This window comes from Terrapene carolina, unplaced genomic scaffold, assembly GCF_002925995.2.
Source record: "Terrapene carolina triunguis isolate 2854851 unplaced genomic scaffold, T_m_triunguis-2.0 Scaffold132, whole genome shotgun sequence".
NCBI lineage: Eukaryota > Metazoa > Chordata > Testudines > Emydidae > Terrapene > Terrapene triunguis.
In genome coordinates this window covers 3,756,327-3,769,940 of record NW_020664483.1, presented here as the reverse complement: position 1 = coordinate 3,769,940, position 13,614 = coordinate 3,756,327, and the positions used below count along the sequence as shown (strand labels likewise).

Sequence of the window (13,614 nt, the reverse complement as noted above, 5' to 3'; positions counted from 1 at the left end):
AAAAGGGGCATGTCTTGACTATGGTACACTTTATATGCTATTTTATTAAAGTATTCAAGTTAAGTTCATATGAAAATAAATATTGTGTGACCACAAGGGGGCAAAATGAACAGAAAGCAATAAACTACCATGATGACTAAACAACAGAAAACCTACCCAGCACATGTAAATAAGGGATCAGTGAACATAAGGGAAATGCAAATTTTGAGTACATCCTGTACCTTGCAATAGTAACAAAAGCAGATCCTGTAACAACAACATACAACATTTGCCTACTAAAATATACAAGTATACCGGACAGACTGACAGACCCGCTCAAGTCTTCCTCTAGTGGCTACATTCTACAAAGGATAGAGTACCTGATACCCTAAACTGTACTATTAACAAGAGTCAATATTTTATGGGTTATAGATAGTATTTTTTGTAATACAGCGCAATATTTAAATAAAACCATACCTTTTTGAATGGCATAAAATTATATCATGAAAAACCCACTTCTGATATAAAATAAACTGTCATTGAAATTTACTTTCCATTCTTTGAAAACACTTTTAAAAGAACAAAAATAGCACTCAATTTCAGTTTTACATTTTCTTATCAAAAAGAAAGGCACTTACCCTGAAAAGTAATCCTGCCAAGCTTTGAGCAAACATGTCCTTTACTTGGTTATCCTTTGGCTTCTGCATGACACCTTCTGTTATTCGCAGGAGTATTTGTAACATCTGTTCCCTGGTGCCAAAATAAAACCTCACATTTCAATTACAAGTTTTATTAATCTTACTTGTTCAGTTTCTAGATATGAAAACTACTCTTAATTCATTGATAAAGTCTCTCAAACTGAAAATGTGACAATACTCAAAAACACTTTGTAAGTCACCTTTAAGACAACCATATCTGTATGTGGAGACTTATGTTGAGGATCATCACTTTTGGAGCACCTCACAGAGGGGGGGGAAAAAAAAAAAAACTTTCATTTTTAGAGGAAGCCAAGTCAGGAGTGGAAGTAACAGCCTGGTCCCCAAAGTCAAGGTCGAGAAAGTATGAAATCGCTATCCCCAAAGATTTCCAAGGCACAGTTCATTGTGAGCACAGGGAGAATTGAATGTACTGAAGGATGATAACTCTTTATTATACACTAAGGACATTACTAGGCATTGAAACTAAATGTTTCCATAAGCTGACAAAAATGTGACAAAAACTACAGAGTGATAGATCAGTGGAGCTGGTGGCAGCGATTAAGGTTGCCTGACTCTTTCCATTATAAGACCCCCTTTTCAATTGCTTATAACTTTGCCAAACTTCAGGGAAACTTTTTGGGAAAATGGTTGGGGAAAATATATTGTTTTGCAGACATTACAAAATTCTTGAGACCTGTTCTTTGAGCAGCTCTCGCTCCTCATGCTTTGGAGCAGGAACTTGAAATCTGGCAGGGGTAGCCTTTGTGTCAAAGATGTACCTTTTACTATCCCAATTAAAATCGGCCCAAATATGTCCAAGTTATAGGACTTTAATCAATCAGTTTCCACATACTCAGTAGACTTGTTAGAGGTTTGCAGGTAAAATCTCTGAAGATGCCCCATCCCCACAAAGTGACTGAGCATACTCCATCCTCTCACAGCTTAGTGCTGACCAGACTGCACATGCAATCTGGGCCAGGGACCAGACCCAAGAGCAGAGACCCTCCTTCTCAATGACCGCTTGCTGGCATCTAAGCAACGTACAGGAGGTAGAAATCTGAGTCAAATGTTGAGGGACAAAAACTGAACTGGGGGGGAAGGACAGGAGTAGATTGGGACAAGGAATCTGGTGAGACTGTATCATGACAAAGCACACACACATGAAGGGGCAGAATTAAGGTTGCACATCAATTCTGGTATTTCCTAATTTTTGAGTGCTTGATTTCGCAATTGGCTGAGTGAAGCAAGGTCTTACACTCAACTCAATGGCATTCCTATCTGTCTGCCTATAATGCAATAACTTTTGAATACAGAGTCCAATCAATTCCAAAATTTAAGGGAATGTTCTAGGTATCGATGGCTATAACCCTATTGATTTGATGAAAATTGGAAAAGCCAAAAGGGGGAAATGGGGACACATCACACATGGAGCTCCTGTCATCTGGTTAGCAGAGCCAGCAGCTTCAACCACCTTTATGCATGTCTACAGATCAAAGAACCAGTTCATGACAGCCATTAACACATTCCAGCACCCCCCCATTTTAGCTCTGCCCATCTTCCCAATACAGATTTAAACCCTGAAAGATTTCTCTCCCAGACTGTAAAGAAAAGAAATAAGAATGAGGGTGAGGTGACAGGATGGTAGTACACACAGAGGGGGGAAAAGGGGGCAGAGTCCCTAGCATGGGGAGCACAGAGCCCCTCACGTGGTGGTGTGAATTGGGGGATGGGGAAAGTCAGATACATACAGACCTTTACATGTGGTGAGGGGGTAATGTGGGGCATACTGAGACCCTGACATGAGGGAGGGGTTGCTAGGTGTTCCAGAAATAGAGTGAGATGGGAGGGTAGTGGCACACCAGGAGCTTTTGGAGGGGAGGGGGAATGGAAGGATGCACTTGGCCTAGAGAAGCAACAAAGTGTGTGACCCTCTAGTAATGTTCTTTTACCAATTTTGTGTGTGTAATGTTTTACATATATTGACAAACAAAATTAGTCCAATTAGCATTAGAAAGACAAACGTGTTTATTTTAAATTCCACTGATTGATTAAATGTACAGTTAGGTGCATGTGTGCGCAAACCCATGCAAACATGCACACATTTGCATGTATTTAGTGATTATAAAGCATCTGGCAGCACTAGCTAGCCACAGAATGTGTATAGTAAGAAAAGCTTTCTTAAATTAGTTTTTAACTTATCTATACTAAGCATTTCAAGATTTGAATAAACTGTATTATTAAATGTTGAAAATTTAGTTTGAACAAGAATCAAATTTGAGCTAAGAACAGTAAAACGGAAGGTTACATAAGCAAAAACTTTAAACAAAAATCTCTTACATTCAGTATTTTAGGAATTTTCCCCCCAGTGGAATCATGAACCGTCTTACAGAATAAGTACAATCTTATCATACTTTTTACAAAGGCACAAAAAGAAACATTAAAGAACTAAAATGTTATGGAAATTCCTTCATCTTTTTTCAATTATTCAGTCTTAAAATTCTAGCAGTGGTTATACTATTAATTAATTTAGTAAAACTTACCATGTCTTTTTATTCATTGAAAGTTCCATTATCATGTGCCTAAAAATACTCAAAACTGCTTTGCAAGCATCAACTTGTTCCTTCAGGAGAGCAGGGACTTCAGCACATGGTTCCAATAAAAAAACATTCGCAGAGTTCGTCAAAAACACCTTGAAAACCAAGCATTTTAATTAGGAAAAAATAAGTTTATACACTATCAAACAAGACCAACGGTTAACTTTCAAAACAAACATTTTTTCCTCTTCTAACCAAACCCTTATCTTTCCTTAAAGAAGGATATGTTATATTATCTAACACACTATTTTCTTTAAGTTCTCCCACACCATTTAAAAGAAGAGAGTCATGTTATATTCACTATTATAGAAAAAATATAACATATTCTTGATCTTTTAGATGCTTGTCTTTTCCATTCTACCACATGGGGGTATTCTTCCCCTCCCAACCCATTTTCTAGCTATACATATTTAAACAATGGCCACCGATATTTTTGATCATTTACATTCAGCACCGGCAAATGTACAGATTTCTGAGTAATTCCCAACTCCACAAGTATAGAAACAGTGTCTAACTGTCTAGTGTTCTAATGTCTCTAGAACTGGTGTCTGGTTCTGCAAGATAGGAACACAGTTAATATGAATTTTTTTTAAAAAGAGAGAAGTCCAATTGTTCACAAGGTAATCCATGAAAATGCTCAACTCCTCTAACAATTGCTTTCTGACATCTGAGAGCACAAACAAAAGGAGCTTTATCCAAGCGCTCCTTCAAAAAAAAAAATCTGGAATTATTGTTTACATTAACCAGAACTCCATTTTTGCACAGCAAGAGAAGGTACACGGTGGTTTCTGGCATGTAAATGCATTCTGACCACTTTAATTGAGTGTCCTCTTTTAGGGTCCAATCCAACATCTGTAAGGTTAATGAAAGGACTCCCACTGACCTTAATTTAAGTTGGAGGGCCATTAACTAGGATCATTTTCTCAAAACACAGCCATCAAAGACAGCATTTTGAAACTGGAATGACAGCATATTAGCAGAAAAGGTCTTTCATCACAGACTACTTAAGCAGGTCATTTATTGCTAGGTACACAGAATGGGACCCCAGAAAGTCCCAAAGGCTAACCCAGAGTAATTAGGGTTACTGTACATTTAGCCATTTTTTTAATGGAGTTCAAAAGAAAGGAGGTGATGAAGAAACTGCATAAACCAAATTATGTTTTCCCTTGAAAAACAAAATATAGCTCCATGGACTACAAATCTGTAGTTTGGATTAAAAGATGGGGTAAATTGCATTACTCATATATGACACAGTCTCTTTTGTTTCCCTTACATTTTGCAACACCTAAGAACAAACTCTCTGTTGAGCTGCTTTACTACTGCAGTGAATTTTACCTGCTCAGTTAGTTTGCTGTCGTGCTCAGAATGTCACCTCCTGATTGTTGATATTGCAAGTAGATTTGTCTTTAAATTCTAGATAGCTAGCTCTGTGACCTTCCTCTGACATATTTGTTTCTTGACTGATCATCTTGACTTATATATACTAGTAATATTAATCTGCCTGACTGAATTTTATGCTTTCCCTATCAAGTATTTCTGCAAAGAGATAAGAAAAAAAGTTCATATTTTGATCAACAGGTACTTCCTTTCTATGGGTATTACAAAGTGTCCAGTTCATAGCTACTACTTCTGCTGATCCTACCTGTATGATCCCTAAGCTGTACAAGTGACTGAACACTATAACCTAATAAAAGCTGTGTCACTTCAGTTATCTGGTCAGATATGCAGACTGAAAAGGGAGAGACTCAGATCAGCTGAAGTGAGCACAGTGCAGTTGCATGCCCCAAAACAATTCAGGCTGTAGAGAGAAAATAATAAAACTTTCTCTCAGCTATTTGGGCTACATGAAAGTTATGTCCTATGCTGCTTATCATGCTAAATACTAGATAATATCCTTAAAATCACCAGGGATTCTACTGTTCACGTCCTCTGAATAATCAGTAATGATATATGTTTCCTATCTGCTGGGATGGAGAGTCCAGCTGTTTGGAATATAGTGGGAGACCAATATAAAAACAACACTTTCTGAAGGGTGGGATTTTTGGGGGAAGCAAACTTACACACCCCACATTTCAATTTCTTAATATTAATAGTGTGACTAATTTTTACTTGTGCACATGGTTCAGAATTATAAAGCGATTCTATATAATCTCTGGCTTAATTATTAAATAACATTTAAGGAAACATCAAAAACTAACTGAAAAAGTCAACTTGACAAGAAAGAAACTAGGCTTCTTTCGTACTTACAGCAGCAATAATAAACATGGATCTACACAAAAGCATATTTTGTCACTTTTCAGTATAAATTCACACTTTAAACTTCACTTTTTTTGTTTATTTTATCACCAGAACCCTCTAAAATAATCTCTTAGCTCTGAATTCCAATATCGTAGGAAGATCTGAGAATACCACCTACTATTAAGGTTGCCTGGCACTTCCCATTATAAATCTTGTTTTCAATTGTTAATGACTTTGTCATAACATAAATAAATAAATAAGAAACCCAACCTCTAACCATCTGGGCTGAAATTTTTCAGGTCAGGTGTCTTCGCCAGGCTGAATAGTTTTGGAAATTTTCAGCCAAAATGATTCCGCCATTTTGAGAATGAAGCTAGTAAAAATTATATTATTTTGCCCACGTTAAAAGATTTTGGCAACCTTTCATTTGAAATACTCTAACACCCCCATGCTTTGGAGCAGGGACTTGAAATTTGGTAGGGAGGAGCCATTGTGTCAGGGATCAGTCTTTTGCCATGTTTGTGAAAGTTTGCGCAAATTTGGCCAAGTTATAGGCCTTTGAAAAATTGCAGTTTGCACATGCTCAGTAGAGACTTGCTAGAGCTTAGCAGCGGACTCGTCCTCATTGTTACTAGTGCTGAGAAGACTGAACATGCAAATGAGTAAGCTTTTTTTTTACCCAATAAATGCCCAAATGACTTCATGAATTTTACTTAAACTTACCCCAGAAACATTCATCTTTGAGCAAAGATTAAGTGAATATTTCAGAAAGTTATAAGCATGTGAAAATTGGCTTAGAATGGAAACTGCTTTGCAGCCTTTAGTACAGCAATTGGAAACCTTATATTCCTTTGTTATCTTTGTAAAAAAAATGTCCCTTCTGCTGACTTCACAAACAATTTAATGGAATCATTACAAATTTATTTTTAAATTGATAACCTAATGTTCTCTCTATATACCATACCTGTAATGAAGCCTGAGCACCAGCCTTAACATTCTTGTCTTCATCTTCTAGTATACATCCTCTGCTAACAGCATTAGAGAAGGAGTAAGTTCTTCCCCAACTGGAAGATCTTTTATGTCCAGAATGACCAGAGGGAAGCTTTCAAAAACACAAGTAAATTAGCAATACAGGATTATAAAAGATGGATTCCTATACAGATCATATAAAAGCTAAAAAATAATATTTTTTAAACAGTCATAGGTTCTGTGCTCATTTGCATAACTATTAATAGTTACTCTTATTCAGAGATCTAATTTGTATAGGGTATAACGGCAGTCCATATTACCTTAAAAATATTTAATAATGCTTTTCATAACCCATTCATAGCTGTAAAATTTCCCTTTTAAAATTTTTTGTATAAATAAAAAAAATTATTAGTTGAATTTTAAGCTTTCTGTAAAACAGCCTAAGCAAAGACTGGTACTGTAAGTATTTTTATATTCTAACTCTTGTTCCCCAATGAGCAGAAATACCCTTTTAAATAACTTCACACCTCGGAATAGGGCATATACATCTGGTTCAATATATTAAGATATGAGCACCCAAGCCACAAAGTTCAGATCTGAGTCTGAACTTCCCAAAGTTCAGGGTGTCTGGATCCAGGGTTTAGGTCCAGATCATAAAATTGATGGAATATCTGCAAATATAGCTGGGCCCTTATCAAGATTTTATGATGGATTTAGATAATCAAATATTTGTAATTTTAATTGTGTTAATGTATACTCATGCTAAAATATTTCTGTCAAAAGAAAAAACACATTCATGCCAACAGGGAATACTAAACCAGTAGTCTGAACAATTCAACATTGCAGAATGTAATACTATTTGTTCCGCTAAGTCCATCCAAAATGGTATTTACACAGAGAGTTAAAAGACAGATTAAAGATCAGATTTTCAAAACAGCTCAGCACCCAGAATCACCCATGGTTGAGAGCAGCTGGGTGCTCAGCACATTTCAAAATCTGGACCTAAAGAAATAAAAAGGTGCATAAGCAAATATGTATCATTAAAAAAAACAGTTTTATGAAAAAGGATTAAGACAAATAAGAATAATATCAATCATTCAGCTTGTACACAGTAAGTAATGATCGGTACCATACATGTTTGCAATCTGTCTCTGTATGTTCCAAGTTGGACACATTATCTTGAATATTTTCTTGTTTATCTGGTTCTTCCATGAACACAGGCTTGTCTTGCAATATCCACTTTCTATATACCTTAACCACTTTCCGTGTTGCAGATATATCAGAGGAAGGCAACAAAAAAGCCTAAAATGCAAATTTAACTCAATTTACCTATACACAGAATATTACAAATTACACAGACCAAAAGAAAATAGTTTCAAATCTACTTTTAAATCACTACGATCAAGAGCTATGATTATCACCAAGCTATATAAAAATCAACCTAAAAATACATCTCACAAATCATTGATTAGTCAAGCTAATTATTGAGCTTAGCTGACTTTCATATTGCATGTGCTCAGACTGCAAGTAAAAGGATATTTTTCTTCACTGTCTCTCTGCAAACTCAACCTGGGTTCTTTTCCCATCTTGCTCATCATTATCAGTGATAGAAGTTCTGTAAACTAAATTATGCCCTTAGATACACAACCTGTGCAACCCCACTGATTTCAGATTATGTTATCAGTGTCACGTGTAAAATCCCAGTTAAGGCAAATGCTGTTAAAGGGGTGCCACCAAGGGCATAACCTGGAGGATGGGAAAAACAGGTGGCATTCTGTCGCTTTCTACTAAACTTTCTGAGGTCACAGAACAACATCTTTTTGCGTACTTTCTATGGTCTGCAGCTGGAAGCCTCTCTGTAAGGTCCACCATTCAAGAGCCTTGGGAGGTTAAGCTGGCAGCCTCCCAAATTTGTGAGACTCATCAGCTCCTAACACTTCTAAATAGGTCTGTCAGCCCTTCACAACATTTCTAAGTAGGGTCACGGGACCTGACAATCCTACTAAGACTTCAGAGGGTGAAATCCCCCAAATAGTGTAAGGCTCAAATGGGACCAGAGGACCATCAAAACATGTTATATATACGGCTGTCAATTAATCGCATTTAACTCACGCGATTAACTCAAAAAAATTAATCGCGATTAATTGCCATTTTAATTGCACTGTTAAATAATAGAATACCAATTGAAATGTATTAAATATTTTGGATGCTTTTCTACATTTTCATATATGTTGTATTCTGTGCTGTAACTGAAATCAAAGTGTATATTATTTTTGCTTACAAATATTTGCACTATAAAAATGATAAACAAAAGAAATAGTATTTTTCAGTTCACCTCATACAAGTACTGTAGTGCAATCTCTTTGTCGTGAAAGTGCAACTTACAAATGTAGATTTTTTTTGTTAAATGACTGCACTTAAAAACAATATAAAACTTCAGAGCCTACAAGTCCACTCAGTCCTATTTCTTGTTCAGCCAATCGCTAAGACAAACAAGTTGGTTTACATTTAAGGGAGATAATGCTGCCTTCAGGTGACATTGTAAACAAGAAGCAGGCAGCATTATCTCCTGCAAATATAAACAAACTTGTTTGTCTGAGCAATTGGCTGAACAAGAAGCAAGACTGAGTGGACTTGCAGGCTCTAAAATTTTACATTGTTTTATTTTTGAATGCGAGTTTTTTGTACATAATCTACATTTGTAAGTTCAACTTTCATGATAAAGAGATTGCACTACAGTACTCATATTAGGTGAACTGAAAAATACTATTTCTTTTGTTTTTTTACAATGCAAATACTTGTCATAAAAAATAAATATGTGAGCACTGTACACTTTGTATTCTGTGTTGTAATTGAAATCAGTATATTTGAAAATGTAGAAAACATCCCAAAATATTTAAACAAATGGTATTAACAGTGAGATTAATCATGATTAATTTTTTTAATCACGTGATTATTTGCAATTAATTTTTTTAAATCGCTTGACAGCCCTAGTTATATACTTTCAACCTAAACTCTACCATAACATTTATCTAAGGAAATGTCCCTTGTTTGGGAAAAAGACACTGGATAACAGGAGATCTTGAGGAACCTCATAAAGATCACTGTAGTCTGTTATGCCAATATCAAATTCCTACTTCGACATTTAGTAGTCTTTAAAATTAGAATTTAACGAACTAAAACTTTGATCCTCTGCATTCGATAGTGGTTAAAACTTCAGATTACTGAATTTATCTATCTTTCACTTTGTGTTCATGCTATGTAATAACAAACAAAGTTAGAAGATTTTTTGGACTCTGATGAACATTTATTTTGTAATGTTTTATAACATTGCACACCTTGTGTGATTAACTCCAAATAGGGTAGAAACATTTTATCTTGGCAACAGATGTACCATTCCCCGCCCCCCCAAATATTATGATGCAGATCAAAGTCTGTTTTATAAGAGGCTTACTTCTAACTATGGAATAGTTACCTACTTTTCATAAATATAGTCTGAAATGAGTAGATATAATGAGTCCAGTCTTAATCTTTTTCCACCTGAGCTACCCAGATGGGGAGCACTGCAGTGGCATCTTGCTTGGAACCTGGATATCTGGTCAATACGATTCCCTCTGACCAACATGTGGTGCAGCATTAAGAGGCTAGAACTGGCATGGACAACTGGCAGTCCAGGGTCTGCATCCAGAACACCAAACCATTTATTTGGTCCAGCCATTGGCGGGGTCGCAGCCCCAGAAAAAGAATTCTTTTTTTAAAGATTGAGCCAGGTTGTTGAGGGGCGCAATCTTTTAGTAAAATTGCTGCCTACTCACGTAGGAGGTGAACTCTGCCCCATGCCACCCAGCTTTGATTACTGCCATACCATTGGCTCCCACAACTAATTTGTCTGTGGCCATTTGCCTGTGCCCGTGGGGCGGCAGAAACTGGGAGAGGCAGAGAAAAAAAATTAAGACAGATTTGTTTTGTTATTTTCATTTATTAATCCCCTGTTCTTCTGCACACTGAAAAAAAAAGGTTATAGATTAGTTTAATTTGTATTTATTTATTTAAAGGCTGGGCTATAAGGGACTTTTATATTTAAAAATACTTCAGTTTTACACTGTTAATACATGGTTAATTGTATGTTAAGATGCTCTATTGTAGGAAATATTTTTGAGTTATGCAATATGTAGCCTGTTTAAAAAAAAATGCATGTGGCCTTCTGCTACTTTAAAGTTAACCATTCCTGGGGTAAAAAACAATAGGACAGTATTAAGAAGTCCTCAGCCCTAATCAGCTGGAGGGAAGACTGCTTCAATATACATCCTTAAAGGGAGGGTTCAAGAGAAGCATGAGAATTAATTTACACAGTGACCAGAAGAGATTCTCACTTCCCCTTCTTTAAAAGAAAAAAAACAGACCAAAAATCTATTCTCTGTTTCAAGTACATAATCCATATGTATATTAAATAAAAGGCAAAGCAAATTTCTGTTGTGATGTTCTTTATTTCTATAACATACAGTGAAGTTTTAAGTACTTTGAAGGAATGCTGAACTAATTTATCATCATGCCAGAAGAGGGCAGCATAACACAGTATTCCATAAAGGATACCAAACTATTCTTTAGTGTCAAATCACCTCCATCTCTTTTTCAATATAGAAAGCATCTGTACTGCATACAGATATTTTCCTCTTAAAAAAAAAAAAAAAAAAAAGATTTCAAAGATGGCAAATTAATATCAGGGGCTAAGAGAAAACATCCATTGATGACACTTACTGTTATCTACATAGAAATTATGAATTTACTTTGATCAAAGCTGCAGAAGCAAGCTTCTTGCAAACTCAGCTTTACACACACATATGCAGTAGCAGACACTACATGCGTTTTAATTATATGCACCAGTGTACGAAACATCAAAATTCATATGCAAGGCTGCATTAAATGATCTAGGGAAGTGTGACAGAATTGCTATTTTGATCTGAGCAACACATTTGTATTCCTATTTGACTTTCTTATCTTCAGCTATCAAATTACTAATTTATCCTGATAAATAAAAAAGTTTGAGATTTTCAATGCTGGCAAATGTCAAAACTTCTTTTAATCATGCTAATACAGCATCTTGTTATATTGTATAAATAATACAGTTTTCCTCACCTGCATCCCTTGCAAGTTATCTTATTTCAGAACCCTCTTCTAAATTTATCAAGTAGATATACAAAATCTTAAACTTACTTTAAGTTTTCAATGGTAACCACTAGTCAGTTTATAATCAGAAAATGGGAAACAAACTCAAGGTGATAAGCATGGGGGATGGGGGGAAGTCTCTCTGGTCACACTAAGAAATAGCAGAACACAATATCACATTTCATGGTTTTTAACTGCCTATGTCCCAGCTTAAAAACTACATCTTCAGATGAATTAATGAATATATTTAAAATATTGTATATAATATATATGAAAGCTTCTTTAACAAATGGTGCTTTCCTCTATTTGGAACATTATAAATAATAATCATCTAAGGACTGGACTTAGAAAGGACTTCTAAAGATAAGGACTTGCAGATGGGACCATGGTGAAGTTTAGTCAATCTTTTGGTTCAGCAGCATTTACAGTTTTCTTTCACATAACACTTAGCCACACAGTGCACTTATATATGTGCTTCTGCAGTTTTTAAAGTTATACAATAGTATGTATAATCTCCTACTACTTACTTGGCGAAATACTTCATTAACAAAATTGACGTAACCTCGAGTGGACAACAGAATTCTCTGTACCATCTCATACACTGTCCGATGTTGTTCTTCGATGCTGCAAAGACTAGAGTTACTGAGTCTCCTATCAGACAAAGTGCTGCTATTGGAATGATTTTTCTCTTGTTCTGATAGCACACTAGTTTCCAACTCGGGGTTTTTATCTTGAGTTGTACCACCAACAGTCTAGACAGGAGAAAATACAAGCCTAATAAAATACTTGTAAAATATTGCATATAAACATACCAAAAACCTGGGTTACTTATTCTGAACTCCAGTTACCAGCAACTTTCACAAACTCATTGAATCCCAGGAGCAACTGAATACAACTTTGAATAAACTTGAGCTAAGCAAAAAATTAGTCATAATATTTAAATGCCTAATGTGCATCCTATTCTCCATCTCAGATCTGTTGACTGTGAGATAGGAAACCACGAGATAGGGTGAGTTGGACCATGGAGATTTAAAGGAGTTTACCGATATGGGGTACACCAGCAACCTTGATTTTTCTAACATGAGATCTACCTTCAAAGATTCTTGCTTTTTAGTCTTTAGAAAATAGATGGCACATTAGGGCACAGTGGTAGGGGATGATCCTTAGGTCACTTTACTCCATCGGAAAGAAGAGAGAAATTGGGGAGGAAAAGATGCAGGGGGAGGAAGAGAACAAATAGCGGAGGAATTCCAAGTCACTTTTTTCATTTGGAAAAAAATGTCATCCTAATCATATTCATGAAGCATCTTGGCAAAATGGTAAATTATGGGGTTATTTGCATAGCTGTAACATTTCGTAATAAAAGGGATCCAGTCATGAGAGAGAAGATGACAGAGGATGTAGTCCTTTGAAAAGAGGTTCTGTAAAACTTACCTACTTACTTAGTGGAAGAAATGCTATCTTAAAAGAAAACATGTAATCCACAATGTTCAATTCACTGAAAATATTGCCTGGGCATAGGTGCTGATTAGCAAAGGTTCCTTTCTTTTTACAGTATCAGATTCCAGAAATATTTCTGAGTGAAGTTCACAAGCTGCATGGGAGAGCTGCCCACATTCAGTGAAATTCAAAGTCATTAAAAAGTCAGAACTGCCAACAACTACCACATAGTTCTTACCAATTTTGCTCTATATTTAGAAGAGGAATCTCATATCCAACTATAGGGTAACTGTTGACAAATTCTGACTTTGAAGGTGAACATTTTACCATACCTCACTGGGTTTTAAATCAAATATTTTTTTCAGTACTAGCTTTCAGCCAGTTTTACTAGAGAGAAAAAGTCTCTTCCAGCTCATGCGGCTATAAGTATGTTGAACGTGGCAAGACAACTCTTCAGACAAAAATCTGGGAGACATAAATTGATCTACAGTACTTGAGCTTTGGAGAAACAAAACAAAAAAGCCCTTCCT

At 35.9% G+C, this 13,614-nt stretch overlaps 1 protein-coding gene across 2 annotated transcripts in view; it reads right to left on the bottom strand.

The window, feature by feature from the left end:
• Positions 1-13,614, bottom strand: part of RALGAPA2 (Ral GTPase activating protein catalytic alpha subunit 2) — a 282,251-nt gene that overhangs the window by 208,147 nt on the left and 60,490 nt on the right. For both annotated transcript variants that reach the window (XM_029911911.1, XM_029911910.1), the window contains 5 exons: positions 12,172-12,396; positions 7,613-7,780; positions 6,474-6,611; positions 3,218-3,366; positions 618-729 (listed from right to left, as the gene is read on the bottom strand). In XM_029911911.1, the coding sequence (XP_029767771.1) occupies positions 618-729; positions 3,218-3,366; positions 6,474-6,611; positions 7,613-7,780; positions 12,172-12,396 (792 nt within the window). The remainder of the gene's footprint in view (positions 1-617; positions 730-3,217; positions 3,367-6,473; positions 6,612-7,612; positions 7,781-12,171; positions 12,397-13,614) is intronic.